This window comes from Mastomys coucha, unplaced genomic scaffold (genome assembly GCF_008632895.1).
Source record: "Mastomys coucha isolate ucsf_1 unplaced genomic scaffold, UCSF_Mcou_1 pScaffold3, whole genome shotgun sequence".
NCBI lineage: Eukaryota > Metazoa > Chordata > Mammalia > Rodentia > Muridae > Mastomys > Mastomys coucha.
Genome location: NW_022196909.1, coordinates 67,805,441 through 67,820,732, shown reverse-complemented (window position 1 = coordinate 67,820,732; position 15,292 = coordinate 67,805,441). Strand labels below are relative to the sequence as shown.

At 40.1% G+C, this 15,292-nt stretch overlaps 1 protein-coding gene across 19 annotated transcripts in view; it reads right to left on the bottom strand.

The window, feature by feature from the left end:
• Positions 1–15,292, bottom strand: part of Kcnh8 (potassium voltage-gated channel subfamily H member 8) — a 413,545-nt gene that overhangs the window by 104,669 nt on the left and 293,584 nt on the right. For all 19 annotated transcript variants that reach the window (XR_004112587.1, XR_004112585.1, XR_004112584.1 and 16 more), the window contains one exon: positions 12,274–12,471. Coding sequence is in view for 3 of the 19 variants with exons in the window: in XM_031348795.1 (XP_031204655.1) it covers positions 12,274–12,471 (198 nt within the window). In the remaining 16 variants the exon portion in view is untranslated. The remainder of the gene's footprint in view (positions 1–12,273; positions 12,472–15,292) is intronic.

Below are 15,292 nucleotides of genomic sequence, written 5' to 3'. Positions count from 1 at the left end.
AGCATGTGTATGGTAGAGGATTGCAAATTCGATCATCAATAGGAGGAGAGGACCTCAGCCCTGTGAAGTTTCTGTACCCCAGTGTAGGCGAATGCCAGGGCCAATAAGTGGGAGAGGGTGGCGTGGCAGGCATGGGGAAGGGGGAGGCAACAGGGGTTTGTTTTTGTTGTTTTTGTTTGTTTCTTTTCTTTCTTTTTTTTTTTTTTTTGGAGGGGAAACTGGGAAAGGAGAAATTTACACGTAAATAAAGAAAATATCTAATAAAAAAACCAATATCTTATATGTAGAAGTTACTTTGATAGAATTAAATTTGGAACCCATCTCCAGGAGGTAATATAATACTGCACAGACAATAGAGGCTTCAGAATCAGACAAATCTAGGTTTGAACCCTTGCTTTCCTCTTCCTCATTGTGAGAACTTACAACAAATCTCTTTATATGGCCATGTTTTCCTTATATGTTAAGTAGTCAGGCTATTATCTTGCTTGTTGGGCTGTTCTAAGCTATAATTTTGAGATGAGTAACCTGATCTGTGTGGAAGCATCTTGTATATGTGTAAAGCAATAGTAGTTAACGTTTCCCTTGAAAATGTAAAGTATTCCAAATGTCATTGCACTCAGAGAGTAAGACTCTGGGAAAAGGCTTTAAGGCTTTTCTGCTAGATCTTCAAAAGTTACATCACTCTTGGTAGAAATTACTTCTTGATGAAGAATTCAAAAATATTCAAGTGGTGCCTGACACATGCAAGCACACACAAGAGGACAAAAGCAGTGTGCTTCCATGTCCAAAAATATTAAACTAAAATTGAATATTTCTTAAGGGTACTTCATTCTATGTTATTTTACAAGCCCAACAGCTCAGAGGCCTAAATATTTTACTTGAAGGAAAATAAACACACACACACACACACACACACACACACACACACACACACACACATAACCAATCAAAGAAGAAAACAAAAACCTTTTACTGAAGGAAAGAACTGATTATGCTCCAAGTTAAAGAAATTAGACATAGATCTCAGGTTCTGCGAAGATTATGGGCAAGGCTTGGAAGCTCTGCTGTCCTTAATTGTGTGTAGCAGTCTACTGCCAGAGAACAAATTGAGTGCAGAGAAGAAGCCTATTTCAGTTATTTTAACACTGCTTTTTTTAATTATGTGTATGATTTTAACTTTGCTCTGCTTAATTATAATATGTAAAGCACTTAAACTGAGAGAAGTAGTGTGTTCAGACCATTTAGCACCCTAATTGTACATTATCAATAAAATAAATTACTGGATTAATTGTAGCATTCATAAGTGTTGGAAAGAACTCATCTGTCTGAGTCACCACAATTTCAAAGTCTTATTTCTTCATAGGAAACCACCTCTAAATTAATAAGTTAGAATAAAACCTTGTCTCTCATATAATGAAGGCCTTTTCTCATTGATGCTTATTCTGTGTATATGTATATATACATATATGTATACACACACATAGAAATACACACACACACTCACACACACTCACACACACTCACACACTCACACACACACTCACACACACACACTCACACACACACACTCACACACACAGACACACACACGTACACACACACAGACACACACACATACACACACACGTACACACAGACATATATACACACACAGACGCACACACACAGACACACACACATACAAACACACGTACACACACACACAGACACACACACATACACACACACATACACACAGACATATACACATACACACACACAGACACACACACACACATACACACACAGACACACACATACACACACACATACACACACACTCACACACACCTACACACACATATACACACACATACACACACACATACACACACACAGACACACACACACTCACACACACTCATACACACACATACACAGACACACACACATACACACACGTACCCACACACACACCTACACACACATATACACACACATACACATACACACACACATACACACACATACACTCACACACACACACACACACACATATATAAATTCTTGAGTGCTAGATCTGCTGAGTATGTTGAAGGCTCTTTTTCTTTGTGTAGGAGTTTTGTATAAAATGTATTTTGTCCAATTTTACAAAAGGAGCTTTCCAATCATGATCTCAGGAAAAGATAAACTCGTCAGATGAAAAGAAAACCACAGTACAGCCTGAATTTGGCTTTTGCCTTTGCTCTTTTCTCCCTTCCCTTCCCATGATGCTAGGTCCTTCCCTGAACCTGGGCACTATTGCTTTTCCATGCATAATATTATGGCTGGATAATAGCTGTAACATCTCTTGTGCTGAGGCTGTAGAGTTTGCATAGGAGCTCCTTTCTTTTAATAGAAAAGACGAAGACCAGAACTCAACTTTTGGGTAGCCTTGTTCTTGTCTTTCCTCCCACCTCCTACTGACCTGGAATTTTCCATTTTCTATTAACTTGTATACTGGGTTGTAGATGTCAGAATTAGAGGGATGTGTTTTTTTCTATTAATTTACTTATTTATTCATTTTCTACCCCAATCACACCTCCTCCCAGTCTTCTTACATGGTCCTTCCTTCCATCCCTTCCTTCCTTTCATCTCTGAGAAGAGTGAGGTCCCTCTGGGTATCAACCCAACTGCAGAACTAGGTATATCCTCTCTAATCAAGGCCAAACAAGACAGCCCAGGTAGGGGGATAGGATCCACAGGCAGCCAACAGAGTCAGGGTAAGCCCCTGCTACAGTTGGGAGACCTTCATGAAGATGAAGATGCTCGCATATGTGCAGCAGAAAAGAATTTCTTAAAAGATAAATTCAGATGTTGCAAATATGTCTTAAGAATGGCTTGAATTTAGAGGGTTATATCTAGGTTCAATTTGGGTTGGAAGCTTAAAGGAAGTGTGAAAATCATTTTCCATCGGAACTAGATTTGCCTCAATGATGAGCCATCTGCACCAGGAAACATCATGTGGCCCATTGGCTGAAGCAAACTTATCTGTCGACTTCAGGCAGTTATGTACTAAGTTTTAAAGAAAGACATTCAAAGATAGGAAAGATTATCTCTCTTTATTATTTAGTGTCAACAATGATATGTATAGCTGTATTAATTATTTTAGAAAATATATCTACTGAAAAACTCCATTTTGGTCAATTTTTTGTATCTATCGTTTTGGTTTTTTTTTTTAAAGTGTGTATTACAATAGAAAGCCAGTTTTGGTTTTGTTTTTTTTTTGGTTTTTTTCGAGACAGGGTTTCTCTGTATAGCCCTGGCTGTCCTGGAACTCACTCTGGAGACCAGGCTGGCCTCGAACTCAGAAATCCGCCTGCCTCTGCCTCCCAAGTGCTGGGATTAAAGGCATGCGACACCACCGTCCGGCAGAAAGCCAGTTTTAAAGAATCAGGTACTAGGTCTGTGATCTACTTGAACACTCATATCTATCACTAAACTGTGTACATGAAAGGCAGCACTTGTTCTGAGTCATCTTTGTCTCCCAGCCATCTAGCATGCTTGGCATCATTCCCATGTGCTATGAATATTTATCTGAGCGAAATGAGGCAGTTGCAATTCTGTAGTATCTTTTTTATAGTTTTCTAACTTTAAACAAGGAGCTAAAAAATTTGTGTTCACTGGCTCTTCCCTTGGAAATGGGAGACATTTGAGATGGCTTTCATTATGTCTTTGTGGTTATCTTCTACATGTTGGACAATGTGACTTTCTCCAATGACTTGAATCAACTTTGTTAACACAAATTAAAAACAACCTAATAAAAAAATAAGAATTTGTCTCAGCTCCCTTCTCATTCTCACTTGATAGCAACACTATTTTTAGCTTGTCTGCCTTAAGTTTACCCAGTAAAACTAAAATAACACAACCACACAACCACACATACACACACACACACACACACACACACACAGAGAGAGAGAGAGAGAAAAAGAGAGAGAGAGAGAGAGAGAGAGAGATGCACCCAATGTTGAATACATAACTCAATGAGATTTCCCAAAGTGATCACAAATATGGCATAGTCTTTCATATCAATAACCCAGATATTAATGGCATCCTGGAAGGCTTGTAGTCTTTAAAACCATGAAACACCCTTCTCACCAAAGGTGACTACAGTCACAAATCACACATGTTGCAACCAATATGCTGGTCTACCTTTGAATTTTCTCTACAAAGAATCATACAGTGTATACTCATTTGAGAGCTTAGAATTCTCAGCTCAGAATTGAGTTTGTGATTCATTTATACACTTGCAGGACATAGTTCATCTTTATCCTGGTATAGTTCTCGGTGAGATAACTCTAAAATTTACTTGTTTACCCTGCTAATGGCATTTTTCTATCAGCCTGTTAATGCCTGCTGGAGATTCTGAAAATAACTCTTCTTCAAGTACTTTCTCTCTCTCTCTCTCTCTCTCTCTCTCTCTCTCTCTCTCTCTCTCCCTCTCTCTCCCTCCCTCCCTCCCTCTCTCCTCCCTCCCCCCTCTCTCTCTGTATCTATCTCTCTCTGTCTCTCCCCCTCTCCCTTTCTCTCACTCCATGACTCCTTCTCTCCTCTACTTCTGTACCTCCACAGGATCTTGACACTATGGTATTCTTATTCATTGGCATAAAGTAATGAAGTCAATGACAATGTATTAAAACCCAAGAAACCAAGATGCAAGGAACACACATACACACACATAAACATGTACATAATCTATACAATGCATTCTGGGTCACAAATACATATACTAATGCTCCTACTGGCTATATACAAGGAATAAAATCACTGGCTCACTGAGTACAGGTGTATGTATGTTTGATGGATATTGATATCATTACTGCTTACTGGATAGAAATGCCGTTAACAGCACAGGAAGGCCAAAGCATAGATTATCTCAAAGCTCAGAGGACTATAGTGTTTTCAAGCATGCAGTTCTCCTTAGTGCAACATGGTACCAGCTTCTGGTGTTAGTTTATATCTACATGAATGACACTGAGCAGTGTTTTTGTATGCCTATTGTATATTCAAATATTGAAAATCTTTTCTTGAAAAAGTTTTTCAAATGTGTTTTAGAGTTTTCCCTTACCTTTTAAAAATATAGCAGAAAGCATCCTTTTGAACGATAAATGTTTGCAAATACCTTAATGCTTGTAGTTTACTCTTCAAGCTCTTAGCAATGTCTTCAGATAAGGAGATACACTGCAGTTCAGTTTACAATCATTTGTACAGACAGTGAGTTATTCATGTCACATGTTAGAAACATGTAGAATTCAGGTTCATGAGAATATGCTCTCACTTTTATTACTTATTCCTTTATGTTTATCTCAAAATCTTCTTTTCAATTAATTTTCATGTTGTTTAGTAGCTTTATACATTGGATCCAACAACACTTACATTTAATTATTATTATTCACACAGAGGTCTACCTGCTGACATGAAACAAAGCACAGGAGGATTTTTCTCACCACCTGTCACTATACAGGTAGACTATAGATAGCTTGAGGCCTGTTTGTTGCCATGGTGCATAGCATGGGTAGAGGAGGTCATCCAGAGGTCAGCCTGTATGGGAGCTACTATAGTATTCAAGTATGTGGTAGACAGATAGGAGAGAAAGAGGAACAGAACAGTTTGAGCACTGTAAAGAGAGGTGGAACTGGAAATATGCAGGTGAAGAAGAATAACCTTTTGTGAGTAGCCAGCCCTGCCACCTGAGGCCACATCTGGGTCTGTGGTCATACAACACCAAGAGTTGTTGTCCACGACCTATATTATCACTAAATAATATAGATGGGGGCATCCCTAATCTGCACAGCCACCTGCAACCACATAGGTGTTCAAGGGCTGTGCAAACTGACCCCTACTCCTCACTGGCTGAGGCACTCTTGAGAGCTGACCTAACCTCTCACTGTCAGTGACATTCAGGGAGAGTGAACCCTGCACTTCGTCTCATGGACAGGGCTGGCCCTGGTGGAATGGGCAGAGGAGAGCTTGCCTGAGGGCATGAGCAGGGGAGAGCTTGTCCTACCACTCCGCCATGAGTTGACTTGGGCAAGGATGTGATATTCTTACCTGCACTTGCCCCTTGCCACCTGAGGGAGTCAGGAGAGCTGGCCCCAGGGTTGTGAGGGCTGGTGAGCTGTCCCTGCCCCTCATTGGTTGTAGCATTTGGGAGAGAAAGTCCTGCATCTTTCCTGAGTGGCACAGTGGAGCTAGCCTTTAAACGGAAGGCACAGGCAAGCCAGCCCTGAGGATGTGAAAGCAGAAAGCTACCCCAGCCCTTCCCTGACTGCTGAACCTCAACTGGGGAGCACAGTGGAGCTGCCTCTGGAGGCTTGGGTGTACATGAGCCAGCCCCAAGGGCATGACTCTGGCCCCTGCCCCATAGGCATTGGGTGGCCTAGATGGACCAGTGTTAGAGTGTGGGACTGTGAAAGGCAGCCTCTTCTCTGGTTGAGCTACGTTAAAACCCTGGAGACCCAGCAGATAACTCCACAAGGAACTGAAGAAAGTTTGCCATACTCCCAGACACTAGGCTCCTGATACGAGGCCCCAGTTCCATAAGTCTGTTGCCATCAGTCATGTAAGGCAACATCCCAAGCCCCTGGTATTCTATTTGGACTCTACCCCTATAGTTACCTGGTAACAGCCAGATATGCTCTCCCCACAGTTACCTGTGGAAAGCCAGGTATGCTGAACCCATCTTAAAAGGGGTTGCTTGTCCCCACTTCTCTCTCTTACTCACTTATTCTCTTGGTTGGGACTTAGTGAGGAAGCCTGAACCTTTGCTAGAGTTTAGAGACCTGTCTTGCTCACTTCCTTACTAGAGTGACTCAGCACGACCTGTTTAAGCCTGCCTTTGCCTAGCTACCACTGATGTAGAATAACTTTATTGGCCCTGTCAGTCACCCATACCCCCCGCTGTCACCTTTCCCCGCCACCCTATATCTTCTCACCTCACCAAAAGTTTCCACCTCCTTCCTCAACCCTATATAAACAAGTCTGACGCTTTGACAGACTCCCACCATCCTGCTCAGCCCAGAGAGACTCTGCTGGAATGGGTTCTCTCCTCTTGACCCGACCTGTTGGCAGAGAGCTAACACACTGGTGTCCCATGTGAGGAGCTCTCCCCCACTCCTGATGGAAGAATGCTGATGGGCCAATAGGTCTGCGGGTGAGTATACTCCCATAAATTATGGGGCAGTTCTTCCCCTAAAGACCTATGTCTAATCTCCTGCAGGAGACCTCTCTGTGTTCTCAGCCATGGTCTCCACCAAGACAAGCTGCCCTCCAAGCAAACCAGAAAGTCTCCTCCCGGAGAGAACCCTTTTCTCTTTGACCCAGGCCAGAGCCATCCCTGAGGGCTTCTACTCCATTCTCAGCTCTTCTGAGGTATCCAGTGGTGTCTGTGGTGTCCAAGAGCAAGAACCTACCACCCCTGGCCTCCATGCAGCTTGGTTCATCCTGATGGTGCAGATGAGGGAAAGCTGACAGGCTGACTAGCTCAGCTATTTACCAAGGCCAGACCCAGGATTTTGAGTTGGCACATTACAACATTTACATCATCTATTAACTGTTAGCATGCATGAAAGGGCTGGTCTTCCTAATCCAAAGCTGCAGGATTCTCAAGACACAACAAGGCAATAACAGGATAACCAGGAAGAGTCCTGGTGAGGATGCAACTTTGATAATGTAACAGAACCCAAAGACCTTGGACCAGACCAATGATTGACTCAGTGTAATGAACATATGCAAGTGAAGATGTGTGGACTAAGGGGTATACTATGGGACACAGCATGACACATTACAGCCTCTACAATGAGATGTTTTCTACACTTTGTTTTGTTTGTTAGCCAGATTTTTCCTTTCTTTTGGGGGGTGAAGGTTTCAAGGGCAAAGGGTAGATAGATATGAGGATATGGAGAGCTGAGTGGGACTGAGGTGCATGATATGAAATGCACCAAAAAAATCAATAAAAATTTAAAAAACATTGTTTATTTATTTATTTGAGGCATATGTGTGTATGCACATGTGTGTTTATGTGTGTGTATGTAAGTTGTTTGTATATGTAGTTATGGATGACCATATGAATATACCATGGGACACAGGTGAATGTTACAGGACAACTTGGAGAAGCCAAGTTCTCTCCATCCTCCATGTGAGTTGCAAAGATTAGACTCCAGTTGTCAGCCTTGACAGTAAGCATCTGTTTCTGCTTCCCAGTGACATTTACTGACCCTGAACCATCCTTGAATTATAGTCTAGAATCAGTCATGTCAAAGCTGAAGTGGTCATGTAGATTTCCATGTTTTTTTCTAATCCCCTTCCTATGCCATCAGCTTTCTGGACTCTTCAGCCAACATCATATTTTCTCAATGACTATAACATAATAATACACATTGTACTTTGAATGCAATTCTTCTAACTTTGTGTCTATTCGTGCTTAACTTTGGCTGCTTTCAGTTCTGATTCCCACATCTTTTTATAAACACCTGTACATTCTCAAGCACACAGACAGAGCTGCTCTGACTTCTGTTACACAGATCACATACACATACTGGGTAAAACTGGTATCATTACAACATTGAATTTACCACTTTGGGTATCCTCCAGGAATGTTAAACCATTTGTAAAATTCCTCACTAGTGCTTTGTAATTTTCTGTGTAGTTTTACAGAATTCTACATAAGTTTTTTCCTACATATTTGAAGTTTCTGTATTACATTGCATTTCACCTTGTGATTATATGTTACTAATAGATGCACATATGTTTGATCTTTATACACTGGATTTACTATTAACTTATGAACTCTAACAGCTATCTAAATCCTTTGAATTACTTTTTTAATGGATGTTTTCAAGGTTCTTGTAGGCTTTTTTTGGTATGAAAGTTTGAATAATTTGGCTTAAAATTTTTACTTCTTAGCTTAAAATATTCTTCCTCTATGTAAGTTATGTTTACACTCCATAATTATATGTACTTTATATTGACTATATGTGTGAGTATTAAAATGGGCTTTTTTAGATTTATTTATTTACTTTTATTTTATATGTGTGAGTATTTTGCTGCTCTTCATGTCTGTGTACATATACATGTCTGGTACTCACAGAGGTCAGAAGAGGGCATTGGATCCCCTGGAACTGGAATTATAGACAGTTGCGAGGCACCATGTGCATGCTAGGAATCAACCCAGTCCCTTTATAAAAACAGAAGTTTCTCTTAACAGAGGAACCTTCATTCCAGTTCCTTAAAATTTAATTTTATCCATTTGCGAATTATAAAATATGTGAAACTTCTGAAGAGGTTTTGGAGCAAGTAGTTTTGAGTCTCTTCTCTAGGCTGGCTCACCTTGATTCAGCATTCGAATGTCTCTGACTTAGGTAATTATGTCGAGTTTTGTGTCTCTCTTTTCCTTTAACACTTCTCTTGCCTACTTGTCAGTAACTATCTCTACCATTACCAGCTCCCACAGCTTTGTGTGGAATGAGGGATCCCTAATAAGATATCCTAGGTTTAAGTGCACAGGATAGCAAACATTACATTTTAATTTTTATCTTTTTTCTTGTTCAAAATAAATCGTGTGTATTTATAAAACTTAAGTAAAAAAATTAATTCCTAGAATATAATACCATGGATACTTTACAAAGAATTGTCAGGTCTTAGTGAGCATTTAAACTCACTAGACTTTTATGGCCTTTAGTCAAATAGGATATTAATAATCTCTCTTTCATAGTGCTATGAGAATTACATGAATAAAAATGCTCTATATTGTAAGTTTTTATAATTAGTTCTCAATGATGTGCAAGTAATTTGTTAATTAGGAGATACTAAAATTCACACATCATTTCTTTTAGCTCAGTGTAAATCTCATAATAATATAGTTATTCCCTCAAATCCAAATGGAAAGCTTTAAGAAATGCAAGGCACTTAGGTTATTTTAGCATGAGAGCAATGTTGCTACTGTTTCCACTAGCTGCTAGGTCACCTCAAGTCCTGAGGCCAGTCCTACACTGCTTTTGCAACAGGAAATTTCTTCAAAATATATTTAGCAAAGAATTAACAAAGTGACATTATTAAATTATATCTCATATATTTTGGGTTTGTGACCAATATTAGCTCCCAGGTTCATCAAGGAGCAGGGTTTAGCTGATGCTTTGACAATTTCTGGTCAAAGATTGCTTTATATGGTAGGTGGATCAACAGTGCCTAATTGTCTAGGAGCTTTCTCACAGGGCCAAATTAGCAGGCTTCTGTATTGAACATCTCACCACATTTCCATCAGGAGAAGAAACATGGGCCACATTAAATAAGTAGAGATGTGCTTACTTGCAAAGTACTTGTCATTTTGTTAGGCAGAAAAATGGGCTGTTGAGGAACATGGGAATTACGTAAATTATAATACTGTGTGTGAAGCAGCCCCTATGGGTTCTAACAAGTTGTAGCTCTTTAGAAATGAGAATTCTTGTTCTCTGCTCTCTAGGCTGTTAGCAGTTGGCATTTACCAAGAGCCTGTGAAATTGCTGTCATCCCAGCATGCTGCTTCTGCAACTCTTTCCAAGGAGGACAGCAGAGGCTGGCTCTTCTCCCTTATTGCTTCTTGGCATCCTCACTTGACTTGGCGCTAGTACTATCCAAACTTTAAGTTGTGTTAGACTCTGGTTTTATTGTGTGGATGAAGACCTCTATGCAAGCCACATGGTGTCTACATCTTGTCTCCCACCATGCTAACCAACATTTGCAGTCGAGGACAGTAAAGCAATATAACAAAGCATGCTTTTGGGAAATACAATGCTAAACTAACTCATCAGGAATGCTTACTTCATCCAGAGGGATGTGCAGACCTGTACCTGCTCTTGACAGGCAGTATGCTGTTCTGTAAAGCTTACTTCTGTATTTTCAAAAGGAGGAATAATTAAGTGGGTTCAAACTTTGCCCCTTATTGGTTAGGGGCTTGTAAAGTTACTTTAATTCCCAAAGCTTTAGATAAATCATTGGAAAGGTGTCAGCAAGAGTAATCAATTCTGAAGAATCAGATTATGCCAAGTATTTCAGCAGAGCAAGTTATAGGGAGCTGGTTTTGCTGGCTGCAGAGGGCTAAAGCAGTAAAGCTTAAGTGTGGAGGTCCCGGGTGTTCTCAAGGGAGTGCTTCCCCCTCTGGATCTGAGCCACTAGACAGCTGTAGCTGTGACTTGATGGGATTGTAGCCTTCCCAGAAAGCAGAAGTCTCTTAGGTGTTCCTGGGGACTGAAAGGTGTAAGCTACCCCTGTCTCTCTGAAGGAAAGGTGTAAGCTACCCCTGATACTGAGGGCTGCTGTCTCTCTGAAGGAAAGCCTGCATGCCAAAAGCAACCAGAGCCTTGCTCTTCTCCCTTCCCATCAGACTCTCACTGGTGCCCCCTGCCGGCAGAAGGAAGGGACATCAGCTGCCAAAAGAAATGTTTGTGGGGTAAAAACCCTGACTTTTTCTTTTTAAATATTTTGTGCATTTACATTCCAGTCATTACTACTTCCTCCCACAGTTCTTCAGCCCATTTTTCCTCCCCTTTGCCTCTAAGAGGGTGCCTCCTCCTACCAGGCCACCCCCATCCCTGGGACCCCAGATCTCTCCAAGTTTAAGCATATCTTCTCCCACTGAGGTTAGAGCTCTGCTATATATGTGCCAGGGGCCTTGGACAAAACTCAGACTTTCAAAGAAGATTATCAGAAAGTGTTTCTTGGGATAAAGGAAAATGATGCAATAACATATTGGTTAAAAGGAGTACTGCCGACCCCACCGATCCGTCTCAAGAATTACCCAAGTATTGCACCAAAACTTTCAGTACAGATGATGGAACATTTAAAACAATGAAAAATGAAAATTATTTATTTCTTTGAGGTTTAATTATTTTGTTAACCAATGAAACACTAAGCATCCAAGGTTCATTATATTAGTATAAGTAAAATTTGGTAATAATAACTTTGTTTGAACTTTCTAGTATACAACTATAATCCAGAATCAGAGAATCCCCAAGAGATGAATCGTACTTTAAAAAACAGCGTTTGCTCTCCCCAAATTAGCCTTTCATCTGCCCAGAAGATAGACTCATCAATACTATCATGGTCTCTCCTAATTTATCTGTACATTAAAGTGACCCAAACTGATTTCCTAACCAGTGCTTCTAGAATCTTCCAGTGTCAAACAATTTGTTGCTACTGTGTTTCAGAACTGAGGAAAGTGTAAGAGGGCGTCTGGAGACCCAGTTCCCTTTCGTGTTCCTGAAAAAGATTCCCTACCTCCAATCAGCATGGTGCAGATGGAGAAGATCTTCTCTGCATCTGTGTTAGCAGACACATTCCCAAATCCAACGCTTGTGAGGCTGCTGAGAGTGAAATACAGGGCCGCAATATAGGCACTGCGGATGGACGGGCCCCCCAGTGTGTTGTTGCCATAGTATGGAGATTCCAGTCTCTTTCCCAGCTCATGAAGCCAGCCTGGAATGAAGGGAAAAGGACAGGCTTAGAACTGAAAACTAAGTCTCAGTTTAGCTAGTATGCAGATCTACATGTGAACAGTTGAAGATGTGATAGTTTAAAGGGAAAAAGAAAGTTTAAAAGGAAAAGAAAAAAAAGATAGTTTAAAGGAAAATTAAAGGCACATTATATATTGTTCCTCTAAAATCAGAACTATCATTTTTTATTCATTGCAGTTCAAAATATCATAATTTCATGTCAAAGTGATTGATGGTTGCAGAAGTTGAAATACAAATGCCTACTCAGCAACAGTGAGGAGCACACACATCCCTCCCGTGAAACTCAGCTATCATTTATTTTGCCTGTGCTGAAGTGGAAAGTGCCTCTCCTATGCTAGGCAATCCCTCCACTGCTTGAGCTACACCCCATCCCTGAGTAATACTTTAAACCATACATGATAAACAGCTTCATACAAATGGGTGCTGCTGCTGTTTGGTAAAGCCCTCTCCATTTCATAATTGACTGATACTAAGTTACCTTCTAAGTCTCATTGTCTAAGTACCTTAGACCATGTTACTTTACTCAGAAGATCTCCCAAAACTTCACTCTGTGGTAGGGAGAGCAGGGACTGTGGACATATAAATGATAATCAAACAGAATTTGATATTCCACAACTATTTTAGGACATAGTGTAATCTTCTCTAGGGGGAATGTTTTAAATATGTCTAGCATATTATACCTCAATTATATTGTTATGGATTTATAAAAATCTATGTTAATAAAATGGAAAGAATACTATGAATAATACTGCTATTTTCTACAATGAAAATACAACAAAAGACCACTTTAAAATATTTTATTGACCTAGGCAACTACTCAGGGCTAGCGAAGTCATGGATTTTAGAAGAGAACTTATAAACTGCCACTTTACTAGACCAGCATAATCCCTAATTACATTCTAAAAATGTGCCCTTATACGCACAGATTAGTATAGTCCTCACCCATCATCAAGGAAACTATTCTTTGCAATAGTCATAGGTCATTGCAGAAAAACATGACCAATAAAAATGCAGTTATGGAGGCCAGTCCAAATGGATACATCTACAATATAATGCCTGTACCTAAAATTCAGGGATCATTGCAGAAGAGAGGACAGAAAGATTCTAGGAGCCAGAGGACTAGGGAGTTTACTGTGAGACTGGGTGTTCTAGTAATGTCAGTGATTTCACCAACATGACTGCCTAACGAGGAGCAGAACAAAGACCACAACAATAGACATGACAAAGTGAATGGGAGAAAGAGAGTAAGTCCTCAGTTCTATACAAAGAACTATGGACAACTAAGCAATGCTAAGAGTAGGAGAAAGAGTTTAACACCAAATGGTTGGCCCTGAAAACATACACTCACATACTTAATGTTATACAGACTAAGAAGATTGTATTTATGTATCTAAGAGTGCATATACATGTAACAGCTTTAAAAAGGGAGGTATAAAATTGAGTTCCAGGACACCCAGGGCTACACAGAAAAACTCTGTCTTCAAAAACAAAACAAACAAACAAACAAACAAAAAAACCAAAACAATTGAGAGAGTATAAGGAGGAGTGTATGAGAGAATTTAGAGAGAGAAAATGGAAGGGAATAATTATATAGTTATAATCTTAATAATGAAAAAAATAAAAGCTGGGTGGTGGTGGCGCACGCCTTTAATCCCAGCACTTGAGAGGTAGAGACAGGCAGATTTCTGAGTTCGAGGCCAGCCTGATCTGCAGAGTGAGTTCCAGGATAGCCAAGGCTATACAGAGAAAACCTGTCTCAAAAAAAAAAAAAAAAAAAAAAAAAAAAAAAAAAAAAAAAGGAAAAAATAATATAGAAACAGAAAACTGTTTTAAAATTATAATTCTAAAAATCACAGTTAGATAAGTTAAACAATTCAGTAAGCATAAAATATTCTATTCTAGACACTTGCCATTTGAGATTTTTCTATTTCATTTACTTATTTATTTTTGACTGAGAATTCACAACTGAGGAATCTTGAATGGCTGAGAAGCACCTAAAGAAATGTTCAAAGTTCTTAGTGGTCAGAGAAATACAAATCAAAACGACCCTGAGATTCTACCTTACACCAATCAGAATGGCTAAGATCAAAACCTCAGGCTACAACACATGTTAGAGAGGACGTGGAGAAAGAGGAACACTCCTCCCTTGCTGGTGGGATTGCAAACGGGTACAACCACTCTGGAAATCAATCTGGGCATTCCTTAGAAAATCGAAATAGATCTCCCTAAGACCCAGCTATACCACTCTTGGAAATATACCCAAAAGATGTCCCACCATGCCACATGGGCACATGTTCTACTATGTTCATAGCAGCCTTACTTGTGAGAGCCAGAAGCTGTAAAAAAACTAGATGTCCCACAACAGAAGAGTGGATATGGAAAATGAGGTAAATTTACACAATGGAATATTACTCAGCTATTAAGAATGAGGACATCCTGAGTTTTGCAGGCAAATCAATGGAAATAGAAAATATCATCCTGAATGAGGTAACTCAGACCCAAAAGGACATGCTCACTACATATTATTAGTATGTACTCACTAATAAGTGGATATTATCCCACTTTCCATAAAAGTACAGAATACCCAAGACACAGGCCACAGAACTCAAAAACATCAACAAGCTTAAGTGCCAAAGTGAGGACGCCTCAGTCCCACTTGGGAGAAAGAAGAAAGCAAGCACAATTGGGAAGGGAGGGAGGGAAAGACCTGGAAGGTAAAGTGGACTGGGGAGGGTGGAGTGGGGGAGAGAGGGGAACCTGGAAAGTGGACTGGGGAGGGTGGA